This window comes from Phycodurus eques, chromosome 5 (assembly GCF_024500275.1).
Source record: "Phycodurus eques isolate BA_2022a chromosome 5, UOR_Pequ_1.1, whole genome shotgun sequence".
Taxonomy (NCBI): domain Eukaryota; kingdom Metazoa; phylum Chordata; class Actinopteri; order Syngnathiformes; family Syngnathidae; genus Phycodurus; species Phycodurus eques.
The window spans coordinates 30,818,077-30,837,836 of record NC_084529.1 but is presented as its reverse complement, the minus strand read 5'-3'; the positions used below and the strand labels follow the sequence as shown (position 1 = coordinate 30,837,836).

The 19,760-nt window shown below is 44.1% G+C and overlaps 1 protein-coding gene across 1 annotated transcript in view; it reads left to right on the top strand.

The window, feature by feature from the left end:
- lonp2 (lon peptidase 2, peroxisomal) overlaps positions 1-19,760 on the top strand; it is a 28,731-nt gene that overhangs the window by 2,255 nt on the left and 6,716 nt on the right. The window contains exons 2-16 of the mRNA XM_061676245.1: positions 1,060-1,195; positions 1,414-1,524; positions 2,904-3,035; positions 3,649-3,771; positions 3,839-3,993; positions 5,139-5,233; positions 9,114-9,232; positions 9,312-9,451; positions 10,321-10,462; positions 10,802-10,952; positions 13,376-13,502; positions 14,898-15,037; positions 18,775-18,860; positions 19,133-19,340; positions 19,422-19,612. Of these exons, the coding sequence (XP_061532229.1) occupies positions 1,060-1,195; positions 1,414-1,524; positions 2,904-3,035; positions 3,649-3,771; positions 3,839-3,993; positions 5,139-5,233; positions 9,114-9,232; positions 9,312-9,451; positions 10,321-10,462; positions 10,802-10,952; positions 13,376-13,502; positions 14,898-15,037; positions 18,775-18,860; positions 19,133-19,340; positions 19,422-19,612 (2,056 nt within the window). The remainder of the gene's footprint in view (positions 1-1,059; positions 1,196-1,413; positions 1,525-2,903; positions 3,036-3,648; positions 3,772-3,838; positions 3,994-5,138; positions 5,234-9,113; positions 9,233-9,311; positions 9,452-10,320; positions 10,463-10,801; positions 10,953-13,375; positions 13,503-14,897; positions 15,038-18,774; positions 18,861-19,132; positions 19,341-19,421; positions 19,613-19,760) is intronic.

The following is a 19,760-nucleotide window of genomic DNA, read 5'->3' as shown; positions in this document are numbered from 1 at the left end:
CCTCTTTTTTTTTTTTTTTCTCAATAGGCTTGAGTAGTTTCTGTGCGTTTCCCCACAGGTTTTTTGTGAAAAATACATCTTCACATCATGTATTATTGTGGACTTTTATCCCCGTCCATCCAATGTTTACATTCATATACAGTACCTCCAAACACCTATTGCTGCAGCAATCATCATGCCATGCTCACAATAACAAAACTGAAATTGTCTGTCCACTAATTTAACTGAATTGATTTATTATTATTATTATTATTGTTTTTTTTTTTAAAGTTAGAACATTAGAACTTTCTGTTAGTCACACTAACATGAAAAATGACTGCCTACTAATAGTGATTTATTTGCTTGAGTCCAAAAATTGAAAGGCAGGAACACTTTTAAAGGCTGGATTAGAAACAGCCAAGTAACAATAAATAAAATAATCATGGGACTCTTACGTAGTTTCTTTTCCTCCGCTTAGTGATATTGTAAAATTATTATTTTTCTGAGCAGCCTCTGTGACGTTATGAGCTGAAACGGAACCGCTGAAGCGTTCTGTCACTCACTTATGAATCTTCAGGGAATGACCAATGAGCAGCCAGCCTGCAGGCGGGGCGGGACTTCAATAGATGAAGCAGCCGTTTCTTCAAGCTAACGGCTAATGTTGAGTCAGTCAAGCGCATGAAAACAAGCACACATATTGAAAATAAATCTAAATGAATAATAAATGTATATCCGTACACATACATATCCTTCCCTCTGTGTCTCTAATGCGATTAAAGCTTTTTATATGATAATGATATTATTAATTATAATAATACATTAGCGATTGGCTGGCGACCTCTTCAGCCCGAAGATAGCTGGGATAGGCTCCAGCACGCCCGCGACCCTAGTGAGGAGAAGCGGTACAGAAACTGGATGGATGAGACAAGGGTCAAGCAGGGTCAAGGAAGCACTGGATAGTACTGCCTCAAGGGGACTTTTTATTTTTTTAAATGTTATTTTAGGCTATTTTAAGAAACCATTGATTTATTGTTATAGCTGACCTCCTCTGACTTATATCACCTCTCTCTTTGTGTGCAGGATTGGTACAGCCGGGATCGCAGTGCAGGTCGTGGGCAGTAACTGGCCAAAGCCACACTATACACTACTCATCACTGGATTGTGCCGCTTTAGCGTGTCAAGCCTGTTGACGGAACGGCCCTTTGTTTTGGCAGAGGTGAAAAGATATTAATGGCTTTGTATTACATTTCTATGTCCTGTATCTTTGTAGAAATATAACCAAAGTGTCCTGAGCTGTCGATTAAAATGTCTGTATATTTAACCCAGTGAGGCATGGGAGAGGAGGCTTGTGTTGTACAATGATAGCACACATCCATATGAATGTGATGTGTCTATCAAGAAACAGTTGGTGTCCATCTTGCCTCAAATTTGCAGGTGGAGCATTTGGATAAACTGGAGCATTACACCACCCCGGCAGAGGGTGTCACAGCAGAAGATGGAGAGCTGCAGGAGTTGTCCCAAAAATTCTACCAGACAGCTCTACAGGTGTGTGATGTTTTTAGGACATTGATTTAGTCGTCTTTTATTATTTGAGGGTGTTCTAATTTTGGAATAGCAAGGATGTATTATGATGGACAGTTGAATTGGATTACAGTGGACCTCGCTATTAGCGGGGAGGAGAGACCGAGCCGGACTGCGAAACTGTGGATAATTGACGCCCATTATAATTACATTGAGAGAAAAAAATAAAAACATGTCAACTCCAAATGTTCTTGAATAAGCAAGGATAGATCATCAATGAAAAAAACATTGGGGAAAAATAAGCTACATATAGGTGACCCCCGCAGGTGCTGAACCGCAAGTATGGGGGGGGTCCACTGTATTGGAAAGGGCAACAAATCACGAGTTGAGAAATTTGCAATGACTAATTAAGCATCTTCTTCTGAACAATTGAACCCAATCTTCTGCTCTGAGGTTGTCCACTCATGGATCCAATGTCATTTCTTCCCAAATAGACTCGTGAAGTTGTACAATTTGGCCATTCATCTTGAGAACGTATTCTACCATTTTATTTGTATAATTTCTTAAACCCCTCCTCACTTTCGTGTGGCAGAAGAAAAATAATGCTCAAAGCAGTTACATGTTCAAGGCAAGTAGGACTCCCTGCTGGTTTCATCTGCCCGTAATCGCTGCTTTTGACTCCTTGCCCCCCCAAAAAAAACACAGCATCAGCGAATGTTCAATGGATCACATTCCATAACACCATCACATTACATATTCCTGTGTTTGGATGAAAAGTAATTTATTTAAGGAATACATTTGTCGAAGGTGAACGTTCACTTCCGGGTTGGTTCGATTTACGTTTGAACGTCACAATCGAAGAATGTTTGTCTCGTCAAGGGCACCACGTCTCTTTTTATGTGTGTCAAATTTAGGGAAAAGGCATTCCACGTTTTCAACAGCCGTCCGACTCGCCGTCGGCTTGCTGTGTGAGCCGCGCGCCGGCTCACCACAACAATGACAATTTATCGAGTCCGGAAAAAATATCGCGTCCATTTTATTTATCGAACAATAAGTCGATAACCTGAAAGCCGTAGATACAACCCCAACTCCAATGAATTTGGGACGTTGTGTTAAACATAAATAAAAAGAGAATACAATGATTTGCAAATCATGTTCAAACTATATTTAATGGAATACACTGCAAAGACAAGATATTTCATGTTCAAACTGATCAACTTTATTGATAACAAATAATCATTAACACAGACCAGATTTTTCTCATTTGGTGGTCAGGTGTTCATTAGAAAACATCAACAGGCTCAAAGGTGCATTGCCAGCAGCAACATACAATGATTGATTGGATTATATATTTAAAAAAAAAATGCTTAAAAGTGATACTAATTCTGTTTGCGTGCGTGTAGTTGTTGGGTATGCTGGACATGTCTGTTCCGGTAGTGGCCAAATTCAGACGTCTTTTGGACAGCCTTCCCAAGGAAACTCTGCCCGATGTTGTCGCTTCCATGATCCGCACCTCAAACAAGGAGAAATTACAGGTGAGGTGAAAATTCAAACGCATTACTCCTATCCATCCATTTTCCATAGCACTTGACCTCATTCGGGTCGCCGGTGACTGATTGCCACCCGAGACTGATTGCTAGTCAATCGCAGCGCACGTGTAGACAAATAACCATTTCCGCTCATATTCACGCCTCTTGACAATTTGAAGTCTTCAGTTGTGAGTAAGCAAGAGTAGCGGGAGAAAAACCCACCCAAGCACAGGGAGGCACAGGAGGCAATGTGGCTTAAGTGTCTTGCCTAGGGACACCACGACGACATGTACTCAGGCGGGGATACCAACTGACGACCCTTCGGTGGCGCCACGATGCCAGACAGCTAACCACTCTTCCACAATGCTGACCGTTCTATTCAGTTCTATTTTGGAGTACTCAAAAGTACTTACTTTTTCTAGACTAAAAAACTGATTTCACTGACCCAATGCTTTGCTGAAGTGAGACGAATAGATGGGGTGGCTGGAAAAGAGAGAGCAAGCAGAAGGAAAAATAAAGAAGCAAATTATAACACAGATGTAGAATCATAATTCTGATCATTATCAATGTTTAAATCCTGCCAGTGGTACACGATAACATTTGCAACTGAACTTTAAAGGTCCTGGATGCCGTTAGCTTGGAGGAGCGTTTTAAGAAAACATTGCCCATGCTGACCAGACAGATAGAAGGACTTAAACTGCTGCAGAAAACAAGGAGAATGATGCCTGGCCCAGAAAAGAAGGTAACAAGCATATGAACAGCTGCAGTCAAGAGCATTATTATAGACCACTTGTGTACTGTCTTGGCAGGTGCGCAAAGGGGGGGTGTTTCCAGGCCGTCATTTCAATCTGAACGAGGAAGATGAGGACGAGGATGGTGATGATGCACCCTCCCTGGAGAAGAAAGTTCATGGGGCTAACATGCCAGACGCAGCTCTCAGAGTTTGCTTAAAAGAGCTCAAAAGGTGACTGTCATTATAGCAACCTTTATGCATACTGTGGTTTGTTTAGTTTAGTTTTGGGCAAATAGTGGTGGGACTCTAAAATCGAATTTCGACTTTGAAATGAATCTGGATTTTGGAATACATTTTATTTTATGACTCCAGGATCAATCTATTCTCTACACCACTCATCCTGTTCAGAGTCAGAGGGAGCTGCAGCCTGTTCCAGCTGATTATGGGCAAGAGGGTATCCTCAATACTGAGCACCAGTCAGTAACAGGGCGCATATACAGACCAACCATTTACACTCACATTCACACCTATGGGCAATTTTAAGTCTTCATTTAACCTAACATGCATGTTTTTAGAATCTGGGAGGAAGCAGGAGTAGCTGCAAAAAACCCACACAAGTATAGAAGAATATACACACTCCACACAGGAAGTCCAGAGCCAACAGTCAAACTCTGAACTTCTCGAATATGAGGCAGACAGGCTAATCACTTCTCCACCATGCTACCTGGGGCTCTGGAACAAATGATTCCAAATATCATTGATCTCATTGGCGAATGTTGTTTTGGCAGTCGACCATATCTGAGGTGCGAAAAGTCTCACTTTATAGGAATATTCTTGGGAACAAAGTTGAGATCCAGACTTGACTTAATATGAGTACTCCCAGCAGGAGGCATTTGGTGCTATCCATTTTTCTTTTGATGTATAATTGATTTAGCTGTTTAATAAAAAAAACTAAATGAGGATTTTTCCAGAAATTTGGACAAGTAGAAAAAGGATTAAAAACAAACATGTAACCAAAGCAGCCTGGTGGACTGCCATGATGTCGGCACAAACGTTTGGGGAAAGTCAGTGACGAATTTGTAGGGCCCGGACTCGCCCTCTAAATCCTGATTCGTTATTCGTGTTGACAGTAACTTCCGGATCAAATTGTTCCTCCTTGTTCTATTCCGAAATAGAGATGTCGTAGTCCAACGAGTGAAAAATCCAATCTGTTTATTTGAAGACTATCTATTGAACTGGCGAGAGAGTATGCTGGAGTGTTTTGGCTTCTGCTTCTCCCTCAGGAAAAGTATTTATTTTTCGTTAAAAATGGCTTACTTTAACCAAGATCCCTCGCCTTACCGTGGGCATTGTTGCAAATTTTCATCTTTATATAGACTGAAGAAGATGCCGCAGTCCATGCCTGAATATGCCCTCACGAGAAACTACTTGGACTTGATGGTAGAGCTTCCATGGAACAAAAGCACCAAAGGTAAATAACATTTTTATTCTAGTAATTGCTTCAACGCCTGTCATTTGCTGTTGTAAAAAAATTCTAGAGTGAGAACAGCTTCAAAGTAAGGACTATTAGAAAGAACAGAGGCACCTGTGGTTGGAACCATGTTGCAACAGCTCCACTAATTTTCCTTTTTTTCTACTTGCCACCCTTTTTTACCACTTTTGTATTTGTTTTGGATGGTGCTTTACCGTTTGCACTATTTACAACATTTTAGCCGTGATGTTTTTTGGTCAGAAATATCGGCCCTTGTTGATGTTGTGTGCGCCTGCGAGTCTGCAGCCCGTCATAACAGCTTTGTCCTTTATTTCATCTTTCCAATCTAGTATTCCTTTTTCCTGGTGCTAAACCATCTGGACCATTACAGCGTTTTATTCAAAATATATTTTCGTGGAGATTATCGACGCAAACGGAATGGGGCTGGCAATACAGTAAAGACAGGACTAAATCAAACACGAAATTTGTACTTTTCTCTCCTCAGATCAATATGGGGAATGTTAGGTTGTGCCGTGGACGAACTAGTGGCTGAGGGAAAAACCGCAATGGTTTGTTTAAATTCAACCTTCAGGTTCACGAGATTACAATTTCAGATGGAGGTGCAACAATTGATCAATTAATCAACAACTAATCGATGATCACATTAATCAACAACTATTCTGATCATCAATTACTCGTATAAGACCTTGTTTAAATTTAAATTGTCCAAATCCGCGGAATTTCAGTCTCTCAACCGTAAATATTCTCTGATCTCTTTCGTCCTCCATGAAAGCAGACTATCAGCAGAATATGTGTTATGGTAGTTTGCAGAAGTATGTGTGTCATAAATGTCACAAAGTACAACATAGGTCTTGGACATATGACGAGGACACTGTCCGCCATGTAAACAATCACAAAACAATACGTGTCCATTTCTGCCTAATGGCCAAGGAGGCTGTGTTTTGTGTTATTTGTTGGTGGCAGCATTATTAAGTTTCTTTGGAATGGAGGAAAGGACGGCATTGTAAGTGGGAGAAAGGTGGTGTTGTAAGACACCTCCTTTGTTGAGGGAAGGTCTTTCCACCTTCACATAGATGGCCTCTACCACTCTTTCAAAACATGTCTTCCCTTGACAGAATATGCACATTTGTGTGTGGTTTGGGGCTTGCCTTCTAAGACATCCAGAACAGTCCAGTTGCGATCAATTCAATGCCCTGAGAAATACGCATCCAGACTGACTTTACATTCGGTGAGTCAGCATCACTCACAGCGAGTGTATATCAGTAAGTACGTTATTATTTTGCCATCAAAAACCATTAATAAATGTTGTTTTAGCTGGTTCGAGGATTAAAACACTGCTCAGATGTTTGGAGTAGGGCTGTACCAACATACCAAAGCCACGATTCGATACACGATTTCTGACCCACGGATTGTATTTAGGACACTTAATTATACATAATTGGAATTTTTAAAAAATGTCTCAGAGGCTACAGGTTACTCTGTAATGTTAACTAGAAATTAAATAACCAAATAAACGTTTCTCTTAAAAAATAGCTACTGTTTGAAAAAAATACTCAGAACTAAACTACGCTGTGGAGATCAAACTTGCTGTCTGTTGCATAAACTGCAACATGAAAGTAAACATTGAGGAAAAAAAATAAATCACAAAAGTTTAAAAAAAAAAAAAAAAAAAAAGTTCTATACTGTCTGACTTTGGCGTGTAACCTGCACACCCAGCGCTGTCTGTACAGCCAGGGTAACAGTGCGTGCCAAACATCTCATGTCCATCCACTTCCACAGCATTAGCATTGCATTTTTTAGCATTGTCCGTGGTCACGAACGAACGAGGAGCCAGGACGTCTGACTTTCTGAATTCCCGCTCTTCCACAGGCGCTTACAGTACTTCTGCGACACCACCGAAGAGCTGTGTACACAACGCATGCTGAGAGGACCGGCTTCGGTGTTGTACAATTCTCTGCGATAAAGTGTTCGGTTACGGTCATGGACCTTTGGCACGGAACGTTCATTCATCAGCTGTGATTGCGATTGAGTCAGCCTTTACTTTTACTTTAGCTGTTTTCTTCATGTCTTCCGCTCTCCTCCAGTAGTTGACCTAGCGTTAGTAGCCTCGCTAGCCAGTAAACACAGGCTTGATCATGCACCGGCAAAAGTAGTGCCATGCAGAAGTGGGTAGAAATTACTCAAGTAACATTTTGGAAACATTTTACTTGTCTGAGTGGTTTTAATGAAGCATACTTTTTACTTTTACTCGAGCATTTATGTTCAAAAGAAACATTACTTATACTCCGTTACAATAATCTACATGCCGCTCGCTACTTTCATTTATCAATAATTGCGTGCGCGATCTCGTTTTAAACTTTAGTTTTCGACTTCGCATCAGGCAGCCGTTGCTCCAATCCACCGTGATTACCACAAGGATGTTAGACTCAAGTTCACCAATCAAACGACACGAGAAAGTCACGTCTGCACACAAAGTCTTCTATTGGGCTTCACGGGCCAATCAGAGTAAGTCGTGACAGCCGCGCGCGACTCCTGTTTACATTACAGACTACGAAAAACAACAGCTTTAACATGCATTTATCACTGCCCAAACTTGGATATTTCGGCCCACTTCTAACTTGAGAAACCACCTTGCGCTAAGTTGCAGACATTTTTGCTGTTGTTTTGGCTGTGTATACGGGAACATTAGCACTATTTTATGGTAAAAAGTAACTAACTCTAAAACATGCATCTTCTCTGGTATGTTCTGTGCTCTCTCTCTCTCTATCTCACACACACACAAAATCAATAAGTCTGGTCAGCAAACAGCTTCTTCATTCGGTCATTTTTGTGGATAAATCAAATTATGTTTCTGTTAGGCACGATGCATGTGTTGCTGTTTTTTCACTTAAGATTGAAATGGTGGTAGGTGTGTGTGAGCTCCCATTGAACAGGAGTTTGAATGTGATGCTAGTTGGAAGAGGGAGTGCGTCCTTGTGCAACCAGATTTGATTCATTCATCTTCCGTTCCGCTTCTCCTCACTTGGGTCGCGGGCGTGCTGGAGCCTATCGCAGCCAACTCCGGGCGAGAGGCGGGGTACACCCTGACCTGGTCGCCAGCCAATCGCAGGGCACATATAAACCAACAACCATTCACACTCACATTCATACCTACGGGCAATTTAGAGTCTTCAATTAACCTACCCTGCATGTTTTTGGGATGTGGGAGGAACCCGGATTACCCTGAGAAAACCCACGCAGGCACGGGGAGAACATGCAAACTCCACACAGGCGGGGCCGGGATTCGAACCCCGGTCCTCAGAACTGTGAGGCAGAAGTGCTAACCAGTCGTTCACCGTTCCGCCGGATTGCAATTAATTCGTTAAATTATTATTTTATCAAAATTAAAATGAATTGAATAAAGCAAGTCAAATAAAGCTAAAATACTGTATTTTTTGCTCCGCCAAAGAAAGTGACATAGCCAGAGATCATCAGACAGCGACGTAATGGAGATTACAAACTAGTTGCCAATTGCCGAACGGATTCGGAAGTGAATGGGTTCTTCTTTGGCCCATGATGCTACACCCCTTCACAGGTTTGTGAAAACCACTTTAGCAATTTTCATATCATTCTGGGAATACTCTCCACAGACACAAATATTTGGTTCATTGCGCGGAATTGATTGTTGATTAATCGTGTCTTGAAGCAATTGAGGCAAAATGAAGTGTGCTACTTGGCTGCATTACGAGAATGTCATTGTTCGTTTAAATGTGTGAAAATCTCTATCTTCAACTGAAAAGTATTTACAAATATATTTTGCAGCTCTACAATTCACAAACTGTTTGTGTCATCCTTCCATGAAACGCTACAAACTCCACAGACTGCTTGGATATTCGAGCTGCCCGATTATTGTTGGATAATGACCATTATGCAATGGACAAGCTGAAAAGACGAGTGCTGGAGTACCTGGCTGTTAGACAACTGAGAGCTTCACTGAAGGTTCCTCTAGTAGATGACTTCATACTTGACTGTCTGTTTGAACAGTAAAAACATGACAAGACTTTGGATTTGTCATCAGGGCCCAATCCTGTGCTTTGTGGGACCACCTGGAGTCGGTAAGACCAGTGTGGGGCGCTCCATCGCCAAGACTCTAGGCAGAGAATTCCACCGCATTGCTCTTGGGGGTGTTTGCGACCAGTCGGACATCCGAGGACACAGGTACAGTGGACCCCCACCTTTTCGTTGGGGCTAGGGACCAAGCTTGACCATGAATAATGAATTTGCATGTCTAATTGAGGCTCCCCTAAAAATGATTCTAATTGGTTTTATTAATAGTGTAGACCACAAACATACCTCAAACTATGAGACCAAAACACTTTAGTAGCATTTCAAATGCTTACAAACATTGCTGTATCCTTAAAAATACAGTACAATAAACTGCTCAAAGCTAAGCTACAGTAAGTACACAACCCTACACAACTAACCCGAACTGTAGGTACACGTCCACAAGTCTGGTGATAATGATGAAGAATTACTGTAGTGTAGCAGTCCCGTGTAAATCAATGAGCTTTTGACTGCACAGTAACGCGTAGGAGTTACATTGACTGCAATTTCGGAATCAGCATAAAAGTCTAACTCAACAGAATTTTTTTTTCAAATTGTTCCCCAGTGTTATGGACAAATGTAGTCTTTCTGCTGTGGTGCTACGATTGGTTAGCAACGGCGTTCAAATGGGCTCAACAGTTGACTATTTAATGTATTAAATTGTTGTAACGTCTATTATTACAGTCACAACCTTTTTTTTTTCCTGATTGGAAAACAGAGGCGTTTTCCCATTTGATTTGATGGGTGTTTATTTTTAGATGGCATCCCTCAAATAGATGCCATGCCCCAATTAGTCACCAGGTACAACATGTTAAAAAGTCACAATCATCATAAATTGGAGATTCTGCCTTTTATACAAATAGAATGGATCGAGAAATAATGAAGCAACTCAAATTACTCCGAGTTAAGCCCCGGTCTTTTTATTGAAGTGCATTTCTTAAAAATAATAACAATACTGTCTCTAATATTTATTCTGCCTCCAGACGTACTTATGTAGGCAGCATGCCCGGCCGCATCATCAATGGTTTGAAGACCGTGGGTGTCAATAATCCAGTTTTCCTCCTGGATGAAGTGGACAAACTGGCAAAGAGCCTGCAAGGAGACCCTGCAGCTGCACTGCTGGAGGTCAGCTCTTTTCTTCACATAGCATGTGAATTTGTGTGTCTTTTGTCGCTGCGAATTAAATCCGCAGTAATAACTTCAGACAGCAGTTTTCTCTCGCCTGCCAACATAGCAATGAATGTAATTACACTGTCAAGGTGGGCGGCATGTGTGCGAAACATGTCATGTGCCGAACTTTCAGAACCGCTCTTGCATGGAAGGGATCGTGCAGCATGGGAAGCTCTCAACCGGACAGGATATGAAGATTATAAAGAATGGTCCAACTTCTCTTGAGAGGCTTAATCGGCAGTGCTTGATTTCCTTTTGGCAAACATAAGCAGACTCTTCTTGTTGCTCCTTTAGGTGCTCGACCCGGAGCAGAACCACAGCTTCACAGACCACTATCTCAACGTGGCCTTTGATCTCTCTCAAGTCCTCTTCATCGCCACAGCCAACACCACAGCGACTATCCCCCCCGCCCTGCTGGACAGAATGGAGGTGCTGCAAGTGCCCGGTGAGTTTAACTCCAGAGTCGCTTTTTGGAACACTTTGATCACTTTCCATTGAATGTTGACGGCTCAGTCTTGGCACTGGAAAAGAACTAATATCAAGCAGAGTGCATCAGTACAAATTTGATTGCAGGAACACATGAAATGAACACATGTCCAACCGTGTGTCCAGTCAGCATTAGATACACCAGTTATACATGTATGCGTACAACATGCCACAGCCACTACTGCATGCACTGCAGAGCATTTAGTGTCCATACCATATATTGTCAGAAAATTGTGTTTTGATCATATGGGTAGAAGCAAAATCATGCATTGTAAAAATGCATTATACATCGCTAGAAGGGTTTTCCAGAATTTTGAGGTCAACTTGGAGGGTGCGCATTATACACGGGTGTGCATTATACACGAGAAATTACGGTAATTGCTAGAAGGTATACATTTGGACGCAGGTACAGATTTGGACTTTAACCAGCCAATCGCAATAACGCTTACTGATGACGTCATCGTATCTGTCTCAGTATAAAAATGGCTCATGCACGTCTGTTTCCGGAGCTGGTTAAAAGACCAGTGCATCAACGTACATTACTCCCTGCTTTACCAGCTGCTCAGAAACAAAGGACTGTGGGAATGAATGCTCGCTTGTGTTGGACCAGCCAGCACTGTACGAGCTGCGGCTAGATAGCTAGCGGCGAACACTTTCCTGATCCTCTCGGTGCTGAGCCGCTCCGCTGCCGTGGCTCTGTCCAACTGCGGGGAATGAGGAACTGTTCTGGGAGGGGAAAAAAAAGCTTTTCGTCGAAGAAGGTTACCTAAACTTACCTTTAAACGTTGCTGAGATGGTGTAATACTGCCATGAAAGTGCTGTGTTCACTGGTGCTTAGCAGAGCAGAGTTTATAATGGCATCCTGGTGGGAGAAAGTTCTTGTTCCATGGTGGCCAGTCGGCATCGCTTTCATGAGCCGCAAGGGTAGCGGGCTTCTTTTTCTCACTTGTTACGAATGGATGCCATTGTGAAGGGCTTGACAAAAAAACAACTGTTAAATTTACCAAAATCAGTATAGCATGTTCGGGAGAAATGTACACGACGAGCATCTCAAGTAAATGACAGAGTCTACTTCCGGAAATACGGGTACCAGTCTTTGTCTGTTGATTGCGCCAGTGTGCCACTTCCAAAAATCAGTATAACTGATTTTAAAGTCCTCTCTTATGTAACTGTCTAATTACAAACCCCAATTCGAATGAGGTTGTGTCAAATATAAATAAAAATATTGAAGTGAATACACGACAAAGACAACATATTTAATGTTCAAATTGTTGAACGTGAATATTTTTGCCAATATTCTCTCATTTTGAATTTGGTGCCAGCAACACATTCTCAATCGTTCAAGCAAGCATGGGGCAAGGTTCACCACCTCCACCAACATAGCGCCTTAACGCTTCCCTATCAAAAGACCCGGACTTCAATTCATTTGTGAGGACAGAGTGGGATGATTTTTTGAAATATTTTTTTCACTCGTCACATCTGGGCACATATTCAGGGTTTCTTGGAGGGCTGATGTGGATTCAGGAGGGTGTGGGTGTCGGACCGGGTTTTAGCATGCCGGTGGTGTTTCCCGGTCTAGATGCCCTGCCAACTCCCCAAGATGTTGATGCATTACACACACTCCTCCCCCTTTTTTGTAATGCACCACATACACCCATCTCTGGGAGGCGGCGGGTCTTGGGTGGGTGAGGGTTTGGCCGTGAGGCAGCGGTGCCTGCCGGGTCTCCGGCTGCCAGTCGGGGGACCTGGGAGTCATAGTAACAGGGGGGGTTGTGTCGATTCACTTGCATGCGTTCGCAGTCACACACCCCTGGGAGTTATTCGCTGAGTGTGGGGCCACTCACTCATTGTGACAAATAACCTCTGACAATGTGAATTTCTTGGGTATCCCCTCACTCCCAGTCTGGTCCTATAGACATTTATAATTTACATAGTCACTCCCACCACACTTCAGTTGTACAGCTGGGTCCACGACCCCTGTCCCGCATGCTTCCCCTCCTGTCCTTGTCTTGTCCAGTCCTGTCCTTCCCTCACAGGGTGCAGCACTACAGCCCCATACAACATTCCTATCTAATGTGTCATTGTTCCAGGTATATAATGATTTCCTTTCCTCATCTTGTTTATAGCCAATGCTTTGTCTTTTGTTGTCTTCTTTTACCTCTATTATTTAATCTTTTCACTCTCTCTCTCTCCTTTTTCTTTGTCACTCCCCTCTAAAAACCTTGTTCTGTTCGACTGTGATTCTCAATAAATATCCATCACAATGCAAAGGAAAAAAAAAAAGTGTGCATTTTGAAAGTATGCAATATAATGAGTACTTTAGAAGACATATTATTGACATAGTCTACAAAAACTGACCATGACTTCAAATGAGTGTTTCAGGTTACACGCAGGAGGAGAAGGTGGAGATAAGTCACCGGCACCTGATCGCTAACCAAATGGAGCAGCACGGATTATCACCGCAACAACTGCAAATACCCCCAGATACCACCAAGGATATTATAAACAGGTGCACAGAAGTCCATACAAAAACTCGACAGTATACATACGACATTATGTTTGAAAGTGCATCGGCGTATACGTAGGCTGTTTTCTATGGGAGGATAGATGTAGGCCCCTCTCACAATTACAGCTAGTTGCTCACATCTGTGGCTAACTTGGGATTCCACTATTTGGTATCGGCTGCTATTAAGTTGTCAAGTGCTTGAGTGACTATTTGTTTCACAGCAGAGCTGCAAACATTTGATTTGAACATTTGGAGAGAGCGCCCTTCCAAATAATGACACAGCTTCCATACCCAGTACACATGATTAGGGTAGATTTTGTTTAAAGAAACTGTACAAATTAGAAGGTGTTTTTTGGTGTCCTATTATTATTATTACTATTAGAAGCCACCAGGTCGGCTTAGCCCTTCACTTAGTCGCTGCCCTGCTTACCCGCATGTGGGGTCACACCACGGCAGATAAACTGTAGCCCAAATAACACAAAACACATTACACTTAAGGAAAGTGTATTTTTTTTTCAAGCTGTCGACATAGGTTGATGGCTAACTGCACGCTATAGTGGTTGAACTGGGTAACGTTATTATGAATAAGGAAGTGGTAACTCCACTGAATGGCCACTGCATTGAATATGGATTATATGGATATTTATGGATACAGCTTCTCCATTCTGCTTGACCTAACAGCCGAACAGGACAGGTTTAAAAACAAAACTATGAGGGCGCTTTGTGTTTATTGCTATTGATGTGAATATTTCACCAGATGTTGGGAACAACCCAAGTCATCCCTACATACAAAGAACGTCGAACAAATAAGCTCAGAAATGAAGTTGTGTGTAGAAATGTGAAATGACACAGGGAAAAGTGTGCACATGAAGAAAGGGAGGTGCAAAACAGGCATGGAAAGTCAAGACAACACCTAAAATATATCAATAATCAAACAGCAATTCAGCCCCTTGTCAGTACAAATGAATATCAACTGGTTCAGTCCTCATTGATGGCCAACAAAAAGGTCTCATTGCCAAAATGTGAGTCAAGACACATCTCGTGATGGGTAAGAGCAAAGAGCTGTCTCAAGACCATCGCAGCCTAATTGTTGCAAAACGTAACGAGTAAGTCAGGGGTCGCCGACCTCTTCGAAAGCGAGAGCTACTTCTTGTGTACTGATTAATGCCAAGGTCTGCCCGTTTGATACACACTTCCAGGAAAGACTCATTTGCTCCAATTATTTTGGGGTAAATCTCCCAATCATGGTTGTGCCCGCTAATTAGTCACCACCAACGCTATGGTTGGTTCCTGCGCTACAATTCAGACCTTTGAACTATTTATTTATTTTTTTAGAATAGCAACATAACAAAAAAGTAAAACATATCAGCTATTTTTGTATTGTTTGTATCCCGACAGGTACACGCGTGAGGCCGGTGTGCGCTCGCTGGAGAGGAAGATTGGAGCCATCTGCCGAGCTGTCGCTGTGAAAATCGCTGAAGTCCAAACAGATTCCAAGACTGAAGAGTTGACTCCCGAGGGTCACACACAGCAGGGAGGTAAGACATTGCTGATGACACACACACACACACCAGACGATGGAAAAATACAACACAAAGAAAGGTCCCGATACCGCCTGGAAATAAAAAAAACAACAACCTTTGAATTAATGAAAGAAATCACTTTGTTATTCTAAAATTGCAGACTTGGGAAATGTGGGACACAGCAATAATGTCCGGCCCTTCAGCCTGAGGGAAAATGTTAAAACTGGAAGAACACCGGTGACGTTCATTTGCACGTTACTGTGTATTTTACATTTTTTTACACAAAGACAGCACTGAGCTCCTAAAGACAGCTTGCCACACACCACGTTGTGTAAACAGTTTTCAACAAAATGTGTGCGCGCGCTCGTGCTTGTATGTTGATTTAATTTGTGTTCATTTGATTATTCTTTGAAATTCTTCTGCCGCATACAATAAAAATTAAACAGCAGGTTTGAAATGTACCTGTACAATTAAATTCAAATAAAATTCAAACAACTTGGATTGAAAATGTCAAGGGAAATTCAAATAGATTTGTAACATAAACGAAAACAAGACCAGGCAAAGCAGTTTGGCATCAAATGATCTCCCACGTTGAAGCATATCGCACGACCTTGCGTCAGTGACATTCCCAGAAGATCCTTTTGTCAAATGCACCTTTACCACTGCACATAATGCTGTATTTAGCTCAACGTGGCTCTCTCTACTATTGATTCGCAATATCGCAAATTCATCGCAGTAGCTTTTGTTGACTTGCAGTGACCCTCACATGGTCCAGCAAATGATTCACACGTGCTTCTGGGAATGCTGAATGAATTAATATTCTGCCTGTCATAATTGAATGAAATAATAAAAGCTAATTCCTTTGGTTTGTCTAAATCATGATCATGTGAGATGGGGGTGGTGGGGCTGGCTTCAGGCATGAAGTGGTTCTTTGAAAAAGCAGGGTTTTTTAAATTCAGGTTTATTTTACCCCTCCTTGAGCCGTCACCCTATCGTGGTGGAGGGGTTTGTGTGTCCCAATGATCCGAGGAGCTAAGTTGTCTGGGGCTTTATGCCCCTGGCAGGGTCACCCGTGGCAAACAGGTCCGAGGTGAGGGACCAGACAAAGCACGGCTCCAAAACCCCCTATGACGAGTACAATAAATGGATTCAGGTTTCCCTTGCCCGGACGCGGGACACCGCGGCCCCCCTCTGGAGCCAGGCCCGGAGGTGGGGCTCGAAGGCGAGCGCCCGGTGGCCGGGCCTACACCCATGGGGCCCGGCCGGGCACAGCCCGAAAGGGTAACGTGGGTCCCCCTTCCTATGGGGTCACCACCTGCGGGAGGGGCCACAGGGGTCGGGTGCAGTGCGAGTTGGGCGGTGGCCGAAGGCGGGGACCTTGGCGTTCCGATCCCCGGCTAGAGAAGCTGGCTTTAGGGACGTGGCAGGGAAGCAGCCCGAGCTGCTGTGTGAGGTCGAGAAGTTCCGACTAGATATAGTCGGACTCGCCTCCACGCACAGCTTGGGCTCTGGTACCAGACCTCTCGAGAGGGGTTGGACTCTCTTCCACTCTGGAGTTGACCACGGCCGAGCAGGTGTGGGTATACTTATTGCTCCCCGGCTCGGCGCCCGTACGTTGGGGTTCACCCCGGTGGACGAGAGGGTAGCCTCCCTCCGCCTTCGGGTGGGGGGGGACGTCTCCTGACTGTTGTTTGTGCCTATGCGCCAAACGGCAGTTCAGAGTACCCACCCTTTTTGGAGTCCTTGGAGGGGGTGCTGGAGAGCGCTCCCGCTGGGGACTCCATCGTTCTGCTGGGGGACTTCAATGCTCACGTGGGCAATGACAGTGAGACCCGGAAGGGCGTGATTGGGAGGAACGGCCCCCCCGATCAGAACCCGAGCGGTGTTCTGTTATTGGACTTCTGTGCTCATCACAGATTGTCCATAACGAACACCATGTTCAACCATAAGGGTGTCCACACGTGCACTTGGCACCAGGACACCCTAGGTCGCAGTTCGATGATCGACTTTGTGGTCGTGTCCTCGGACTTGCGGCCGCATGTCTTTGTCACTCGGGTAAAGAGAGGGGCGGAGCTGTCAACTGATCACTACCTGGTGTTGAGTTGGCTCCGATGGTGGGGGAAGATCCCGGTCCGACGTGACCCAAGTGGAGGAGTTCACGAGTGAGGGAAGAATGGAACGGGAGATCGACAGGCGGATCGGTGCGGCGTCTGCAGTGATGCGGACTTTGTATCGGTCCGTTGTGGTAAAGAAGGAGTTAAGCCGAAAGGCGACGCTCTCGATTTACCGGTCGATCTACCTTCCTTCCCTCACCTATGGTCACGAGCTGTGGGTCGTGACCGAAAGAACGTGATCCAGGATACAAGCGGCCGAAATGAGTTTCCTCCGCAGGGTGTCCGGGCTCTCCCTTAGAGAACGGGTGAGAAGCTCGGTCATCCGGGAGGATCTCAGAGTAGAGCTGCTTCTCCTTCACATCGAGAGGAGCCAGACGAGGTGGCCGGGGCATCTGATTCGGATGCCTCCCGGACGCCTCCCCGGCGAGGTGTTCCGGGCACGCTGGAGAGACTACGTCCTTCGGCTGGCCTGGGAACACCTCGGGATCCCCCCGGAAGAGCTAGATGAAGTGGCTGGGGAGAGGTCTGGGCGTCTCTGCTAAAGCTACTGCCCCCGCGACCCGACCTCGGATAAGCGGTAGAAAATGGATGGATGGGTTTATTTTAAGGGATGTTATGATTCTCCTACCCATTGCCCAATCTGTTTACATTTTCATCACAATGTGCATGTACTCCGCCGGCACGGTGTACGACTGGTTAGAGCGTCAGCCTCACAGTTCTGAGGACCGGGGTTCAATCCCCGGCCCCGCCTCTGTGGAGTTTGCATGTTCTCCCGTGCCTCTGTGGGTTTTCTCCGGGCACTCCGGTTTACGAGACATTTTGTTTTCACTTTACTGGTTCTTTAAGCTCATTGCATCAAAAAAAAAAAAAAAAAAAAAAGAGTTCTCTCTCCCAGGTCCCCGATTTGGGAGTTCTCTCAGCTTGCCCTTGATGCATTATTTTTCTGACAACCACTTTGCAATTGGTCAGAAAAATGAAGTGGGCGTGGTTTTGCATGTCACAGTAACGCCACAAAAAAGACAAAGAAAAAGCAATTGCAGAATTAATCCTTTGATGCTCACTAAAAATATATGTTCAAGTCTTGTTTGATTGAAAAACTTCCAAACAGTCCAACGACAGGGACCTTAGACTTAAGAGGTGCCACTGTAGTTATTTTTTGTGGTCATATAAATATAAATCAATATTTGTGTGTGTGGGGGGGGGGGGGGGGGGGAACGTGTAGCACTTCAACGCTGGCACTAGCCACGCTCTCACTTATTCAGCCAGTCACCAGCAGGTGGATACACGGCTTTATTGTACCTTCTGGTATCTGATGGAAGAGCATTTAATTGTTCTGCCTGTAACTATACATCACAGGCATAGACCGATGAAAAAAGATGTAATGGTAATTAATAAATCATATTTTTTGGACAAATTACGTCAATTGGAATCGTTTCCCACTGCAGCCCTGATGATCTGCCACGGCACCCTGGTTTGGAATCACTGACTGCTGTTGGTTATTCAAAGCCTTCAGTTAACTCGACATTCATGTTTTGGTTATGTGAGAGGAAATTTAGATGAACATCCAGAACCTTTGGCTGTGAGGAAGATGTGCTCACCACATGACCCACCTTGATCTGACTGTTTTGTTCTGAGCAGAGAAGGCAGCCCCCCCGGCGATGCCAATCGTGATCGACCACAGGGCCCTAAAAGACATCCTGGGAACTCCCCCCTTCGATATGGAGGTAAGCGGGAGGAAGAGCACATGCAGATCATTACAGTACTCCTAATGCTCCCGGCATGTAGTACATTTTCGAAAACCAGACCTCCACTGATCTTCAAATGTCTCTCATAAGTGGTGGTTCCTGTGAGTCTTTCAGTTTTTACATCTGCTGTCCATCACGTTCATTTCCTCTGTTCCCTTGGTCACATCGTCGTCCTATTCCAAAATCCATCAGCTCCCTTTTGAGACAATGAATTTTGCTCTTGTCCGTGTTCGTGCGCGTGTATGTGTTAGGTGTCGGAGCGGCTTACTCTACCCGGCGTGGCCCTGGGCCTGGCTTGGACCCCTCTGGGTGGCGAGATCATGTTCGTGGAGGCCAGTCGAATGGAGGGTGAAGGTCAGCTGACTCTTACAGGTCAGCTGGGCGACATCATGAAAGAATCAGCACATCTCTCCATCAGCTGGCTGAGAGCCAATGCTAAACGCTACCAGCTCACTAACAGTGAGTCAATCGACCCATACCAAATCATATTCTACCTATATTGTACAGGAATTTTAACATGAAAACTAATGTTGGGAACAGTGGTGGGGGGTCCGGATCCTTTGGAAGGGACAGATATCCATCTTCACTTCCCTGCCGGAGCTGTGACCAAGGATGGTCCTTCTGCTGGTGTTACCATAGTAACCTGCCTGGCCTCTCTGTTCAGTGGACGATTGGTCCGATCTGACGTCGCCATGACTGGAGAGATCACGCTGAGAGGCCTGGTTCTTCCGGTATGTCATCTGCCGCTGGAGCCCCTCGATCCCGTTGCGTTGATTTTATTTATTTATTTTAATGAGCTAAGGTCTTGCTTTACATCATCATTAAAGGTGGTTTTCTACAGAATTTTGGAATTGGACAAACTCAAAAGGGTATTATATA